Consider the following 16,585-nt stretch of genomic DNA (forward strand, 5'->3'; position numbering starts at 1 on the left):
TCGCCCCTTCACCTCCTCGTGTACTGAGTGCCGGGTTGAAGTGGGCTTACGAGTAGCCGAATTGCACCCTCGGGAATCCAAACGAGATTACGCTTTCAAATGGTGCTGGAGCCAAGAGCCCCTGCCCCCTGTCCGTGAGCTGGCCTACATTTCCCACAAAGCCCGGCTCCTCGGGGGCATTTGCGTACACATGTGCACTTACGGCCTCTGTTCTGTCGCCCGTCCTTTGCGTGCAGAAGAGAGGGGGTCTCGCCTTCACACAGCCTGGAGCTGCCTCACCCCCCCCCCCTCCGTCTCCCCCGAAAAGCTTTGTGCTGAAGAAAAGAAGGTGGCAATTCCGGGGGGCGTAGGGGCGGAGGGGCGGGGGGACGAGCGGGCGCTGAGTTTCCATAACATCTGTGCACAAAGGAATCTCTTTCCCCGCACGGCCCTGAAGGCCTGACCTTCTCTCTGAGTGACGCCCGGGGCGCTGTCCCGTCTGAGGGAGGCGGTATTTACACGCAGGCTGACGCTGACGCCACTCTGGCTGCCGAGAGAGGGAAATACTCACTGCGTACGAGCCATTTACACGCCCGGCGAAGCCTCTTCCAGGGTTCCCCTCGTACAGTGCCTCGGGGCGTTTTAGAGAAGTGTTTTAGTTCTCTGTTTTATGTGAGGGATCTTGCCGTTGCTCTGTCCGCTGATTTCCACTCTGTCTGGCTCAGCGCTGCCTGTGCGGGGAGCCTCAGCTGAACCTGCCGGACCGAAACCCAACGGGGTCTGAACTAGAAGTGCGGCGCGGTAAGCGTGTGTGTTAGCAGCCGCACACGACTTTGGGCCTCAGCACCCTTCTGATGTTCAGCTTTGACCTTGAGCGCTTCTGTTCCTCTCGCCCTCGCGTAACCATGGCGAGGACAGGGCGTGTGCGGCCCTGCAGAGACGAGTTTGACTCGCAGCTGCTGAGGGTGTGGATCTGGCTGGGCCTGTGCTGCTTTTATACACCGGGGCGACCTGATCGCAGTGCACACCTGCGGTGAAGCCACAGCCTTTCACATGCTACAGTACAGGGACAGCTGCATGGATTCAGCTCGTCAATGGCACGGGAGTTTTTAGATTGTGGATTAAACCGGACGCACAGAACTGTTTCAGTGTTTAAATCAAGACTGAGAAGTCACCTTTTCAGTGCCTTGTTGAACACCTGCCCCATGTACTCCATATCTGTAACTGATATGAACTGGGTCCTTCTTCAGCTGCGGCTTTATTTCCTGCTGTCGTCGGGCCAGTGAAGCGGACAGGCTTTATGGTGTCTGTTATCAGCTGCACTGAACTGAACCTGTGAGAGCTCAGCCACAGACAAGACCATAAACAAGCCCTTCTTTAAGTTCACATCTACATAGAGGAGGGGGGTTGTAGTCATATTGGGGTGACTGTGCCTCTTTCACCTGAATCTGTCATCTAATGTCCCCCGCATTTGGCGAGCTGACCCGTGAGAAGGGGACGAAGCTCTGTCTGTGCATTCAGTGTTGAAATGAAGCGCAAAGCTTTGCTCTAACTCTTAATGCGTACTTGGGTCCATCACGGGCTCTGCTCACATTCACTGATGGAGGTCGAAGGGTTCACGAACCCTTAAATGGTTCATGAAGCAGGCCGTGGCTGCGCGCTGGTCGGAATGGGTGTGTCCCCTTTCGCTGCTTCTGCATTCGGCTGCTCTCTCGGCCGAACCCCGCCCCAGCGCCCTGAGCACACCCACCAGGCTCTGCTGCACAGGAAGTGGCCCTTTGAGTGAGGCTAGCTTTCCGCCTCACACCCCTTTCTCACTCACATCTTCACTCACTCTCATTATCACCCACTCACTCAGTCTCTCACTCACTCATTGTCTCTCTCTCCCTCTGTCTCTCTCTCTCTCTCTCTCCCTCTCTTTGATCTCTCTTTGTGCTGTTGCTCATAGCCAGGTCACAATCAAAGGGGATGAGGAGCGGCCTGTTTAATTCAGGCCTTTCTCTTCTGAAACCTCCGCCGCCGCCGTTCTGTATGCGCTGAATTCATTACAGCAGCATCAAACGAGCCGAGACCGAGAGAGAAGCCAGAGACACCGGAGTGGGTGCAGCACAGCCTGTGTGTGTCCCACGTGTGCTGGAGTGTGTGTGTGCGCCTGAGTGTGTGTGTGTGTGTGTCCCGCGTGTGCGCCTGAGTGTGTGTGTGTGTGTATTCTTGTGTCTGCTGTACACAGAGCGGAGTGTCTGTGTGTGCGTGTGTGTGTGTGTCCTGCATGTGTCTGCTATACACAGAGCGAATTCACTGTCCCAGATGCAGCTGGTCGTTGGGCATGGTGTAGGACACTCTGCTTCCCCTCACAGAGAGACAGAGGAGCTGAGACTGGCAGCGCCTCCTTCAGGCGCAGGTCTGTCAGCGCACTTGTACGGGCTGCAGACTGTGGGCTGATGATGCGCTAACTGAACCGGGCTGTGGCTGGAGCGGAGCGGAGGGGCCGCGAGCAGCCAGCGCCGGCGGCCTGAATGGCGCAGCGAGAGGCGGCGGGCGTGCGAGGTGCTGCTGGGTCTAAAGGGCGTCTCTCTCTCCTCTCTGTTCCCCCCGCAGGTTGATCTCAGAAGCAGAGCAGGATGCGTGAGTACAAGCTGGTGGTCCTGGGCTCGGGAGGCGTGGGGAAGTCCGCTCTGGTAAGTGTTCCCCTCGGGGCCCGCTCTTCCGCCCCGTCACATGACCCCGGGAGTGCTGAGTTTCTTTAGCGTTAAGATTCGAGTGTAGTTTCCCGCTGGAAAAGCACAAACTGATCCCTGTATTGTGATTGAATCTCCCCGTGGAAATTTCCGGCGCAGGTGGTTGTTGGCAGGAAGTGCTCTCGGTCCATTATCAGCATGACGCTGAACACAGAGAGCATCAAGCATACCGCCGATCCGTGCTGTAAGCTGATTGGCTCTCTGCCAGCCTGGCCCGGCCCCCTTTCTCTGTGGCCCTGTTTATGTCCAGTGTGAGGATGTGTTTTCCATCACGTGTGACTGCAATCCTGCAGATCTGCCAGCACTGAACAGTTAATCACGCATGAAGGAACTGGCCCTGGTTACATTGCAAAGCATGTTTGATGAAACACAGGCCTGTGGTGTCTGTGTGTGTGTATGTAGTATATGTCTGTATGTGTGTGTATGTGTAGTGTGTCTGTCTGTGTGAGCCTGAGTGTGCACAGTGTGTCTGGAGTCCCATCCTCTGCTCTCCTCTCTCTGGCCCTCGAGGTGGTACATCCCTCCCGGTCGCTAGGCAACAGTGCCTAACAGTCGGGACCGCGTGAGGAGGCGTGCTTGTGTGAGCAGGAGCAGCGCCACGCCCCCCCCCCCCCTCCCCCCGGCTCACCTCCACCCCCCAGGGGCCGTTTCGAATGAACATGCTGTGTCCAGGATCCCTAATCTAGGCTGTAACCCGCCACACTGAAACCAAGGCTCACTGCGAGCCTGTGAAAGGCAGGTAGTGCTGGTTCTGTTTGTATGTGCCACAGGCCTGTCAGGTGCCCTGCCATGCCAAAGCCACATTTCCCCTTTCCTCTCTGTCATGCGTTTCCTGGACAAGCTTGGCGGCACTGAAACGGCACTGACTCATTCCCGTGCTACAGGCCCAGGAACCAATGGGGCGGTAACCCCTAACCCTAACCTGCTGCCCCTTCCCCCTCGAGCGTTTCACAGTCACCACCTGGTTCTGCCGAGCTCTCAGCTCCAGGGCTAAAATAGCCAGTTATACTCATTTCAGTGCAAACCATCACCCCTGTTCCCCAGCTCACCCTCCTCCCATTCAGGCGCCCGGGGCACTGGAACGGCTGCAGGAGCTGAGGTGATAAATTAGAGCTGTGCTGCCCCAGGGCTGAGGAGGCTGCCCCTGACTCAGTAATTAAACTGATTGCTCTTAATTGCCAAATGTTAAGATTAAAATGCTGATTTTGCTTTTGGGGGGTGGGGCGAGGGGGGGCGGGCTCTCAGCCGGTTCTAAGTTAGAGATGTGGGAATGTGGGCGACCCGTCACTACGGAAACGGGTCGGTGTTGAATGCGTAACCGCTTGCAGGACATGGCGTGAAGACCGGAGCACCTTCAGAGAATGACCCTTCTGCCAAAGCGGTTTCCTTGGAACAAGGAGGGGGGGAGTGATTTGTTCTCTGCTCGACAGAATAAGCACTGTAACTGCTTAAACGTTACTCCGTACAGTCACTTTGAGCCTCGCCAGTGCAGTCCAGATCTGTACAGATCCAAATAACAAAGAGTCCTGAGGCGACATAGTCACGATGCGAGAGGGAGAAAAAAAAATCTGCATTTTTGCCTTGTCATTTGTGCCTTTCTGAATTCTCGAGTTGGTCATCTGAGAAACTGTTTCGGTCCCACATTTACTGCCTGTCCCTTCAGTGGAGAGACTTGACTCAGCCTGTCTGAACTCATTGACCTGCAGTCCAGAGCCACCACCAGGTCCTGGGGTGCATTCTGCGTTCTGCCTTCCTGTCATGTCCACCGTCACCCATCTGACTGGATACGTGAGTGATGAAACCCATCGGAGTCCAGCAGGCAGTGCGGCCCTTCAGGCCTGAAGTTTGATATCTCTGGTCTGGAGGGTCCAGGGCTGCATCAGGGCCCCAGCGGTGTGTGTGTGCTTCTGCTATCTGACCTGCCTCCATGGCCTCCGTGCTCTGACAGATACGTCTCGATGTGAGTGAGGAACGTACCTCATTTCCACCTGTGCCCACTTGTTCTGCTGAAGAGTTCTGAAAACCCTCATGCGGTTCACTTTGTTAATCCTCTCTGGGAGTTTAAAGACCTCTGTAAAACCCCCCTTATTCTCTGAGCCTTTTCTGAGCCTGAATTGATTAAGTGTCTTAAATCTTTCCTTGTATCTTTTACATTTCACACCAGGTACCAGCTTAGTTGCGTTTCCTTTTTTACCAGGGGCTTTTATATCTTTCTCATAGCATGGTGCACAGGACTTCACTGCATTTTATTAGCGTCTTATTATTATGTTTTAATAACTGTTTTCATTTCTTTTTATGACCTTGATTGTTACTGTCTGTGTCCTGCTTTGTGTTTTCTTAGTGCTTTAAACACCCTTATTACTCCCTTGGTCTTACTACTGTGGTTTACCTGGAAAGTGCTTATTAATTCTAATTTGTTATTTTGCACCTCTCTCTCTCGCTCGCTCACTGTCTCTCTGACACGCACACTCATACTGTACACACACACATAGGCTGTACTATATATACCCTAACCCTAACCCTATATTCACATTTTCTCACATGCAAACACAACTCAAGTGGTGTGTGTCTGTCTGTCTGTCTGTGCATGTCTGTTTGTGTGTGCGTGCGCGTGTGTTCATGTTTGTGTGTGTGTGTGATATGTGCTCAAGTGAATGAATGAATGAAGTGGCTCTTAATGGGCTTCTCGTGGCTGTGTGGATGCAGCAGGCTCATCTGCATGCAGGTCCTGCTGGCTTTGATCCCTGTCTCTATGTGTCATTGGATACGCCGCCTGACTTCGCTCTCACGCTCCGCTTTTGTTCTCCTGGCAATGTTGTTTGATGATTTAAATCCAATTGTGGATTTGCAAAGTGGCTCATGTTACAACGGGATGTTTGTCTACATGTCCTGTACAAGTGCAGGAACATGGTGAACCATGTTAGCATGCAGACTGGTCGCACGCTAATGTTGCTGTCGTTTATTTTTAGTGTCTGCTGCATTGACATGTGCAGATTAAAATTAGGGTGATGATTAGGATGTTTATGCTTTTAGTCAGAGAATGTTCTGGTCCACCTCCCTTAAGCTGTCCCTGTTTGCTTTCTTTAAACCCCATTCAAAAGCAGCCGCAGGTAAAATGTGGACTCTGGACTCCAGTGACATCATGGATCGGTTCCCATGGCAGCGCGGCAGAGTCTCTGTGCGCTCGGCGGTGCTGGTGGTCAGGTGACTGAGGCTGTGGTCAGGTGACTGAGACCGCTCAGCTCCGGCTGGGTGGGCGCGGCGGAGCTTCCAGCTGACCGCGCCCTCGCCTCCAGCGACACTGGCGCAGTCACCTGACCGGCCGGCAGGCTTTCAAAGCAGCTTTATTCCACATGATCCAATTACTGTGTACCCAGCCTGAATCCTGACCCAGGATCTTTAAACACTGACCCCAGGTCAGCTCTTGGGCTGACATGACCTGGTCTGTTCAGCTTCACATGTGATTCCTTTCCTTTTACACTACTGCCGCTGGTAAACAGTGTTTTTCTGTCGTTTTGAGTATTCAGTAGTTAAGCTCATTCATGATTCATTCACACCATACTGCCCCCCCCTCCAGCTTTCTCAAACACCCACATTCTCCCGTTTATAATTAAAGGGTAAGCACCACGTAACTGCATCACCCAAAGATATTAGACCAATTCATTTTAGTCCAGAGGTTTTTCATTAAATTAAACTGAAATTGATGTTAGTGCGGCTTCAAATGTTGACAAACTGATCGCTCCTGACGGAAACAGCTGAAATCACACCGGAAACTGACTTATGTGATGCAACATGTGGAAGACAAACAGCTCTGCTATTGTGAAAAAATGACAGAAATGGACAGCATTGAAATATCTTGATTCTGAATCAAAGGACATTATTAGTGACTCGGATGATTTGATCTTTATGGGTTTATTTATCACCTTTATTTCAATAAAATTATTATTTTTTTAATCTTGTGAATCATAAAATAGGACTGCTTCTTCCATTCGGCTGGTGTACTTCATTTTTTAATAATATCTTGTGCTTACCTTTTAATGATTGAGGATTAGACCGGTTCTGTTCAAGATGTTCACTCAGTCTAGTCACTGAAGGTTTACTTTAGGAAGCAAGGTTATTCTGGACACTCAGTCTGCCAGTGTGTTTCAGCCAGTAGACCCTGTGAGGCTCTTTCCTCTATACTGGAAAGTGTTCCAGAAGGTTCCTCTTGCACGTGCTCAGAAGCCACATCCTCTTCTGAGAGCTTAGAAATCCATTGGTAAGTCAGCAGAGTGTAGTTTTATGATGTAAAGCTTTTAGAGCACTGCTGTATCCTGTGACATCACATTGTTCTGTTTTGTGTGTCTGCTAGTTTTGACATGTTTTTAAAAAGTGCTTTCGGATGTCTAACCGTCTGTATTTGAAAAGACACGACAAAGAGTGTCCCTGTGTTCAGTAAGTCGCTGTGCACAATGGTGTCAGCCAGAGCCCAATAAATCTGGGCTCTCCGTCTCTGCCAGCATGACGTCAGCTCCCATTAATCCTGCCCAGGCTCGCTAGGCGCAAACCCGCGTCCCTCACCAACGCCCCCTGTAGGTACCTCCCGCACGTTCGTTTTCCTGCGGGAGTTGCCACACTCTTCTGCCGCATCATAGGTTCAGCACTGAAGGCTGGGGAGGTCATCTGAGGCAGTGAAAACAAGACCAGGCCGAAACCTAGTGTATGGCTGGACCGAACACACTTCATCCGGCCGACCAATGGTGGAACTTCATCACTCACTCAGTCACTCAGTCGCAGACATTCGCGTTTGTAGGGCTGGCCCCGCTGTTGCCGTCCAGCCAAAAAAAAAAAACCCCAAAAAAAAAAAACTGAGGGACTCTCCCATCTCACCTTCCAATCCTGAAGGTTTCCATGGCAGCAATGGTATCCATGGCCACAGGTTTCTTTTTTTAACCTTCGGCAAGCCTTCCTTTTAATTGACTGACGATTGGTTGGATTGCGCCTTCGGGAGTTGAAAGGGAGCAGTTTAATTGGTGAAGCAGAGTTCATTTGTGTGCGTTTAGCACCGTGATTGGTTCTGGGGTTATGAATTATTCCCCGTGGTAATGAGACGGTGCCTCCGGACGGAGGAGGGCGGGAGGTGCAGTTTACCCCGCTGTGGAGCTGAGCGGGTTTGAGACGGTCGGGTTAGCGTGGCCTGTGCGGTGGCTGGTATGTCCTCTCTGTGGAGGACGACTGACGGACGCCACTGCGGTTTTTTTCCGTTTGATCTCGGTGTGATGTAACGTCCTTTCTCTGCCACGTCATCCCGAGACAGCCTTTTGACACACCGCTGAACTCGCTCTGCCCTTTCTGACTGGCTCTGGAAAGAACAGCCTTTTCAGATCGGGATGAAAGAGCGGCTTTGTGTGGTTCGGTAATGAACGCTGGCCGTTTCGCTCACGTACACTTGTGGTTCCGAAAGTGTCAAATTGATATTTCTCTCTAACTGCTGGAGTTGGTAACTGAATCCATTTTGTTTTCACTCTGGGTGTCCCTGTTGCAACCTCGTTTCAAACCTGGTTCTGACGTTGTATTTTGACTGACATGCTTTTTTCTTCTTCTTCTTTTTTCTCCTTTACAGACCGTACAGTTCGTTCAAGGAATATTTGTGGAAAAGTACGACCCCACGATAGAAGACTCGTACAGGAAGGCAAGTGTGAATTCCCCGTCTCCTCGCGTATCCCCTGAGGCCGTCGCCGAAAGCCCCGCCTTCACGGAGCGCGGCTCAGTTTCGGCTGCGCCCGCTGTCTCTATTGTCTCTATGGTTACCGAGCGCCGGAGGGCAGCCGGCTCACAGGGAGACATTATCTCAGGCTGTCTGCGCTTAGCTCACCTGCTAATGAGGGTCCTCAGAAGGGAAACGTGGCGCCTCCCGTCGAGTGGACTCCTGTCCAGATCGGCTCTGTGACGCTCATTAGCGTAAGTGCGCTAACCAACGGGCGCCGAGTTGACTGAGAGGCTGTGGGACCCGGTGAAGGCTGCTGGGGTGATTTTGGCCAGTGGTGCCCTGCCCGAGAGGAACAGGAAGTCCCACCCACTGAGGCCCGGGCCTCCTCCTCACTGCGCCCTCAGGCACTTCCTGTTTTGGGGGCTTAGAAACCCTCCTATTCAGGGTGCTGCACGACTGGCTATGCATCGCCCAGGGAGGGAGGGTGTCTGTCTGCAGGACTTACGCCCCGTCCACCCACCCACCCCTCCTCTTGATTGGGTGCCTGGAGTTGGTCTGCGCCAGCTGCATGTGCAACGGTCTCCTCAGATGCAGTGACTGCGCAGATCAGCCAGTGGCCTGTACAGCACATGTTTGCAGTCCAAGCTTAAAGGAGTACCATGGTGATTTTCACACTTTCTCGGTTTTATGTGCTATTTGCACAAGAGGCATTGAAGAAACACAGTAAGCAAAGTATTAAATATGTCCGTTCTGTATTTTTGGAGAAATATGCGTTTTAAATTCATCGTCCTATTTTCAACCGGTTGAGAAAGTTGTCATTTTTCTACGTCACGAATACAGTAACCACTCCCATTTCCACGCCCCGTAAAGAAATCTGACAGGACACACCGTCCTGCTGTTCAGACAATGCAAATATTTGACTAACGTTAGGTTCACTTAAATTAGAGTGCCTTTAGATTATTTCTGGTTATATTCATTTAGCTAGCTAGCTAACGTTAGCTAGCTAGGAGGTTTGCTTTCATAAGGCAATGTTATCGATAACGTTAGCTTGCTAGTTTGCTTTTATGAGGACGTTATAGTTGTGCTTTTATCTTAACTTGGCTAGCTAGATAGCAAAAATTATAATTGGATATAAGTCAACGTCCTTACCTTAGCTATCTATCGATACTTGATATACTACTAAGCTAGCTAGCTTGTGAAAATTCAGTCTCCCAAAGAGAGCGTATCATGGGGGAAGCTTTAGTAACGGGGCACGGTCTGTCAATCATAGCTAACTGACAGTTCTCATTACCACGCCCAGACGGTTCGGGTGAATTTTTATAGTGGGAAATTTAGGCTTAGAAAAATACGTTTTAAAGTACATTGAAATGACTGAAGAATAAAAAAATTATGCACATTTGTTTTGTTGTTGCCTGAAGACAACTGGGAAGTGTCACGTTCAACCACCATGGTACTCCTTTAATAGTCAGCTCTGCAATTTGTGTGTCCAAGTCGACGGATGATGTCACAGTGGTGGGAGGGGCCAAACTCGATTGGACAAAGGGAGGAGAAAGTGAAAACTGGGGACTAAAAACAGAATACATTTGGAGGAGGGTTGTTGAGCTGGGAGTTCGGGCCCGCCTCTCTGGAGATGATTGGCAGACGCAGCAGCCGCCGTGCCGTCCCTGTTGCTCCCTGTGAGGGGGAGAATGGGGGCTGAGGGGGGGAGCGGATGTGATAATGTCACCGCAGTGGGCCTCCCCATTGAAGTAAATACCAGGCTGCTGTCCTAATTAGGAGGCAGGCGAGGGAGGGTCACGCAGGGGAGAGAGAGGCTCATTAAGGCGGCTGCATTGAAAACGCACCCTGACTGACTGCCTGTGTTTGTGCCCCTCTGCAGCAAGTGGAAGTGGACGGGCAGCAGTGCATGCTGGAGATCCTGGACACGGCGGGAACGGTAAGGGGCTGTGGGGGGGCGGGGGGGGGGGTTGTGGGGTTTGGGGGGCCTTGCAGTGGTGGGGGTGGGGGTGTGAGGGTGTGAGGGTGAGGAATCCTCTAGCAGTCCTGTCGGGGAGACGGGCGTGTCTCTTGTGTGCGGTCTGTCCCGGGAAGCCGGGTGTGAAGTTACTGAAGCGCCCCCCCCCGTTCTCCCCCTGCCTGTACTGAGCAGCGGTGTGGCAGGCAGACAGAGAGCAGCACGGGCCCTAACGCTGCCACGTCCTCCACATTAACACTCCGCTGCTCCTGCTGCGTCCGGTCCTTCACCTCTAATCGCCCAGCATGGGAGAGAAGCACAGAGGCTAATTGGTTGCCGCAGAATGGCAGCCGCTGCTAGCGCCTGTACTGTCAACATTACTCCCCCCCCCCCCCCCCCCCCCCCATCTCATACTTATTTCATTGTGATAAAAACTTAGGACAAATAATGATTTAATCCCAGCCTTTCTGGCAAAACTGCTTTACAGAGGGTGGTATATGACCCCTGGACAGCTTACTGTGATTAAAAAGCTTTGTGTTTTTCTTTGGTTATGTAATTAAGCAAGAGAAACTCTCCACTTCAGAGGCGGTGGTAAATGCCTAATTAGTCTCAGCTCAGTCATTTCCATTTCACAATGAAACATTTATGCAGTGGGGGGGGGGGTTCTTGGGAAACGCGGTTCTGTAGTAGTCACCATCTTTGCAGCAGCCACAGAAGCACTGAGTCATTTGGGAAAGTGCGAGTGAGGCTTCTGATAAGGGCGACTTGCCTGACTTTCGTGCTGCTGAGAAGCGCCCGCATGCGCCACTTCCTGTGTTTGGCGGGGGGGGCGCTCCGCGGAACGGTTCCGAGCCCCAAAGGGTGGAGCACGCTCAGTTTGTAGGAAGTAATTTGGTTTACACCACGCGGCACTTACTCATATAAAGTGAGTAAAGTGTGTGTGCGTGCGTGTGTGCGTGCATGCATGCGTGTGTGTGAGAGTGTGTGTGCGTGTGTGCGTGTGTGAGAGAGAGAGAGAGAGAGATAGATAGAGACAGAGATAGAGAGAGAGAGAGTGTGTGTGTGTGTGTGTGTGTGTCAGTGAGCGAGTGTATGGAAGTGTGGGTGAAATCAAGAAACCGAATGTCCTTCAGAAAGCAGTGGCACATGCTGAACTGCTACATATTGCTGTGTGAACAGCAATATGATCCCCACTTTTATCATTTGTTGTGCCCAATGTATAAATGTAATATTTTCTTTTGAGGACCTGTGCTTTTAACTGTGGTGTGTTTGTTCAGCAGACGAACACAGTGAGCTGCGATGGCTCTGTGTGCTTGCATATATAAAACTCTTGGTTGCCGGTGGAACGGTGCTGTCTCGACTGCATTTTGAACCCGGGCCTTGCTGAGGCCCTCTTTTCAACTCGTTTCTCCTCAGGAACAATTCACAGCCATGCGGGACCTGTACATGAAGAACGGGCAGGGCTTCGCCCTGGTGTACTCCATAACGGCACAGTCCACCTTCAACGACCTGCAGGACCTGAGGGAGCAGATCCTCCGGGTCAAGGACACCGACGACGTGAGTCCTGGTGTTCCTGCGGCCTCCGAACCAGAGAAAGGGCTCCGTTACATTCACTGCGTGCCTGCGTGCGTGGGGGGGTGTGTGTGCTGCGTGGGGGGTGTGTGTGCGCGTGGGGGGGGTGTGTGTGCGTGCGTGGGGGGTGTGTGTGCATGCGTGGGGGGTGCATGTGTGGTGGGGGTGTGTATGTGGGTGTGTGCGCACGCTCCGTTGATCCCCGCCCACACAAGGTGTGAGTGTGACATCTCCCACTGTGCTGTTTAAACAGACTCAAGGATGGTTTTTAACATGCGTGTTTGTCTGCGTGCAAGCAGAGCTGCTGTTTAATACTGACATGTCTAGGTCCGCGCAGCACGATCATTTCTAATACAGTTGTTGGGCACGTCGTACAGATGCAGCGTTGGGATTGTTTCCTTCACCATTTGCAAAGGAACTCTTAAAATAAACTGAAATTGGAGCATTGCATGACAGGCTTTAACCCCATGCTGTGACACTAGTCATGCAGACAGTTGGTGCTCTGAGCAGTGGGCAGTGCTGCTGGCACTGACAGGTACAGTAATGACTGTGTGGCGTCATGTGGAGGGGACCAGGCCTCAGCCGCACAGTGTGTGACTGCAGGTCGCCCTCGCCTGGGACAGGTGCTGTGCATAAACCAAATGACCTGGTAACCAGGCACGTTTCCGCCCATTCTCTAGCCCAGCGGAAAGTGTCCGAGTGGCAGGGCGTCTGTAGTGTTTCTGAAAGTCTTCAGCCAATCGTCTGCCCGCGGTGTCTGACGGCCCCGCCCTCCCCTTGCTCCCGCAGGTTCCCATGATCCTCGTGGGGAACAAGTGCGACCTGGAGGACGAGCGGGTGGTGGGGAAGGAGCAGGGCCAGAACCTGGCCCGCCAGTGGAACAGCTGCGCCTTCTTAGAGTCTTCCGCCAAGTCCAAGATTAACGTTAACGAGGTGAGCACCCCCGTCCCTCTCTTTCTCTCGACTGAATCCCCGGAACATTTCACGCGTTAGCTACGCAAGTGTACCTGTCCCAGCGAGGCAGAGCAGTAGTGTGGGAGTGAAGTCCCTGGCAGGTTCTGAGGGAGCGGGCATGCTGTCGGTTTGTATGTGACCTGCTGGCCGGGGAGCTCTCCTTTAAGCCCGTGCCTGTGCAGCGCTCTCCGTCTGGGGCTGGCCCCGGGTGACCTCACGCCCCCGTGACACTGTGGGCCGCCATTGTCCGCCCGCCGGGGAGCCGCCGGTGTCTGCCGCCGCCAGCCAGCGCGCCCCGGCGGCCGGCCTCCCCCACCTGCACAGGCGTTTGTCGAGGTCCGGGCTGCTGGCGGCCGAGCCTGGCCACTGCCGGCCTGCTGAGCTGCCGCTTGCTGAGTGGCCGGGCTGGGCTGGGCTGGGCCGGGCCTGGCTGGGCTGGGCTGGGCCGGGCCTGGCTGGGCTGGGCCGGGCTTGGCTGGGCTGGGCCGGGCTTGGCTGGGCTGGGCCGGGCCTGGCTGAGCTGGGCCGGGCTAATGTTAGGGCTAATTAAGTAATGAAGGCCAGAAGATTAGGGACGAAACCAGAAGCAGATATGGCCCTCGTTGCCCACCTCTGCTGCAGAAAATGTCTGATTGGTGTAGACTGTAGAGAATGTGTCTGATTGGTGTAGATTGTAGAGAACGCATCTGATTGGTTCAGAGAATGTGTGGTGTCAGCAGACTGCAGGATAGAGGAGTCGGTGCTGGTGCTGCCTGCTTCCTCTCATATGGTGACTGATCCTTTAGAGTCTAACCTTCCTGATTACCCGGAGGCAGGGGACCTGCTGAAGGGTTTCACATCCTGCAGTAAGTGCAGTGAAAAGCGCGGTAGCACGTTAGCGTTATGATTAGCTCTGAAGACCTGTGTCAGAGCCTTTAGAGGAAGTGAACACATCATAGTAGGAAGAAGTGGGCAAAACCAGTAATCGTTCAAATTTTTTAAAAAATGCATTTTTTTTTTCTTTTTCTTTTTTTTTGCAAATGCTTATGTCTGATGTTGGAGTCTGAAACGAAGTGGTGGCAAAGGAAACGTCTGCCACTATGACCAAGGGCGTGATCATCTACATTTAGACACGGACAGTGGCTGTCTCCGGACCACTGTTGCCTAGATACTGTGCGTCGATAACGACAGTATGACGTTTTAGCAAGGCTTTTAGAACAAGCCGTAAGTGGCTTCTGGGTGACTTCCTGTCTCTCACAGGGGCACGTCCAGGAAACGCTTCGTCTCGTGTCATTTTCAGCACGTTCGGCTCTGCCTTTCTTCATTTGGGTCACTTTACAACGTCTGTGTGCTTCTCTCCTAAGATCTTCTATGACCTGGTTCGGCAAATCAACAGGAAAACCCCAGCACCCGGGAAGGCCCGCAAAAAGTCCACCTGCCAGCTGCTCTAATGCACAGCCACACTGTCTCTCTGAGCCAGGTGAGTGGAGGGGCGGGGCCAGGGAGGAGGGTCACCCTTTGGGGGCGTGTCCAGTTACGACAGCTGTCATGTGGCTGCACCGTCTCTGTACAAACGTGCTTTATTTATTTATTTACATACAATTTTTTTTTTCTTTTTATCACATAGGGCAGTTTTTTACTCTATATGACACAGGGCTGTAGTGCAGTACAGATCATCCCCTGCTTCAGTGGAGGCTGCTCTCCTTCTCCGCCTGTATAGAGAATGAATGAATGAATTGATTTGACCATTTAAAAACAAGATGTCATAAGACTGCTTAGTGGACCGTAATCCTTTTAAAAAACATGTTGAGGACAGAAACACAGAAAAGCCAGCAGCCTTATTTACACTGTGGTCTTCTGACATTAAAAATAGGCATGGCAAAAAACAATCCAATACAATACAGTTAATGCAACACAGATGGATATGACAGGACAGAACATTCCCCACAGGACAGACAGCATACTGGCAGTCTGTATTATAAAAACAACGACGGTTACACAGTATTTAACAGCCGTCTTTTGAAATATAATTTAAAATTGTTCTCTGACGCGCATGATTTAAATTCAGGCGGAAGTCTGTTCCCCTCGTACAGAAAGGCACAGAACGTCCCGGAAACGCCTCCGCTGCCCTGCAGCCACCATTAGTGCGGCGGCGAGACTCTTCCTCTCAGCGCTCTCCTCTTCCTCTCTCCCTTCCTCAGGTCTGATAAAAAAACTGCTGTCTCTCCCGGCAGTGCCAGCATCCCGACTTTACTAAACCTAACATTCGGCGGACTTTCCTGCGTGGTGTGTTGACGACCTTCAACGACCGAGATCCAGCGTGCGAACCACCCACCTGCGGACTCAAACGCCTCCCACATCGGCTTTGCACATCCCTAACTGAGATCACCCCGCGGCGTGGTCAGATCTTTACACATATATGTGTGTGCATATATGTGTGTGTGTGTATATACATATATGTACATATATATGTGTGTATGTATATATAAATAAATAAAAATAGCGGTATGCAACTGAAATGAGACCAAGAACCTACACACAGTATTATTGCTATCAGCAAGCATCCTTCTCCAGTTGCCAAGGTGACCGTCAGAGATTGATGTGTGTCCAGGCTATAGAAATCGCCCGGTGTTTGAGTTGGTGAGTACAACAGTGTAATATATAAAATCACCACTATCCTAGCAAGAGAAACCAGAAAGTCCAAAGAACACCTATATAGCCTATTTCATATAGCTAACTTTACTCCTCTGGTGTTTTCTACTTTTACTTTATTTTTTTTCCAGACCTTTGTTTTTGTTCTTCTTTTTTTTTTTTTTTTTTTTAAGTTACTAGATTTTTGTTCAAGATGCTATATTGCGACTGCTATTAATATGATTTTATCTTAGGACAACCTGTGGAAACAGTAACATCTGTGTATAATAAAAAAATATAATGGATCCCTGTCACTATTGTCTCTAGCCTAAGGTGTTGCCTTTGAGGTAAATCCAACTGAATTCCAATCAATCGTTGATTGTGTGTAATATTTTTGCTTTGTTTACATAGATGTTTGTACAGTGGGGGTTTACAAGAGGGATTCTAGAGAGAAGGACAGGGCAGGTGGCCTTGCTTTTGAGCATGAGAGTCGATGACTACCCTTTTTTTTTTTTTTTTAATATAAACGTCTTCAGAAAACGTCTCAACGTTTTTCTTCCTTCGGTTTGGGTCCAGGAAAAGAAATTCATACCGGGGCAACCGTTCGATCCTTCTCCGTAGAATCCTCCGTCTACAACAGGAAGATTATATTTTAAAATGAGGGTTTATAAGAAAAAAAATCAATAAAAAAAGTCATTGGTGAAGTCGTTCTCCATGCTTGTGTGGCTGTAGATTCTCACTGTATCTCCTTCACCCTAGCCCCGCCCCGCCTGTTCCTGCGTCCATTGTGAATGGAGGATATGAATACCAAATACTGGGTCCAGTTTAGTTTTTAAGAAACTCATGTTAGTGATTGTTTCACCTGTGTAATATATGGGTTGAGGTGTTTCTTCACGGACGAGTAACTGTGGGGTTTGTCAGTAGTGAATGTCAAAGACTTCTTTAAAAAAGAAAAAGAAAAATCAAGGTTAACCGGAGGGTGGAGTGAAAGTTGCAAGTTTTTTTTCCAGTAGTTTCTGCTGAATTATTTAAAAAAGAATGCCTTGTTGCTTTGTATGCATCAAAAAAAACAAAAAAAAAAAAAAACAA

At 51.0% G+C, this 16,585-nt stretch overlaps 1 protein-coding gene across 1 annotated transcript in view; it reads left to right on the forward strand.

The window, feature by feature from the left end:
- The window catches only part of LOC135246134 (ras-related protein Rap-1b), a 31,627-nt gene extending 15,042 nt beyond the window's left edge, over window positions 1-16,585 (forward strand). Inside the window, exons 2-8 of the mRNA XM_064319686.1 lie at window positions 2,578-2,657; window positions 8,320-8,392; window positions 10,290-10,342; window positions 11,777-11,917; window positions 12,722-12,865; window positions 14,230-14,345; window positions 15,067-16,585. Coding sequence (XP_064175756.1) covers window positions 2,601-2,657; window positions 8,320-8,392; window positions 10,290-10,342; window positions 11,777-11,917; window positions 12,722-12,865; window positions 14,230-14,316 — 555 coding nt within the window. The 5' untranslated portion in view covers window positions 2,578-2,600 and the 3' untranslated portion in view covers window positions 14,317-14,345; window positions 15,067-16,585. The remainder of the gene's footprint in view (window positions 1-2,577; window positions 2,658-8,319; window positions 8,393-10,289; window positions 10,343-11,776; window positions 11,918-12,721; window positions 12,866-14,229; window positions 14,346-15,066) is intronic.

This window comes from Anguilla rostrata, chromosome 19 (genome assembly GCF_018555375.3).
Source record: "Anguilla rostrata isolate EN2019 chromosome 19, ASM1855537v3, whole genome shotgun sequence".
In the NCBI taxonomy this organism is placed as follows: Eukaryota; Metazoa; Chordata; class Actinopteri; order Anguilliformes; family Anguillidae; genus Anguilla; species Anguilla rostrata.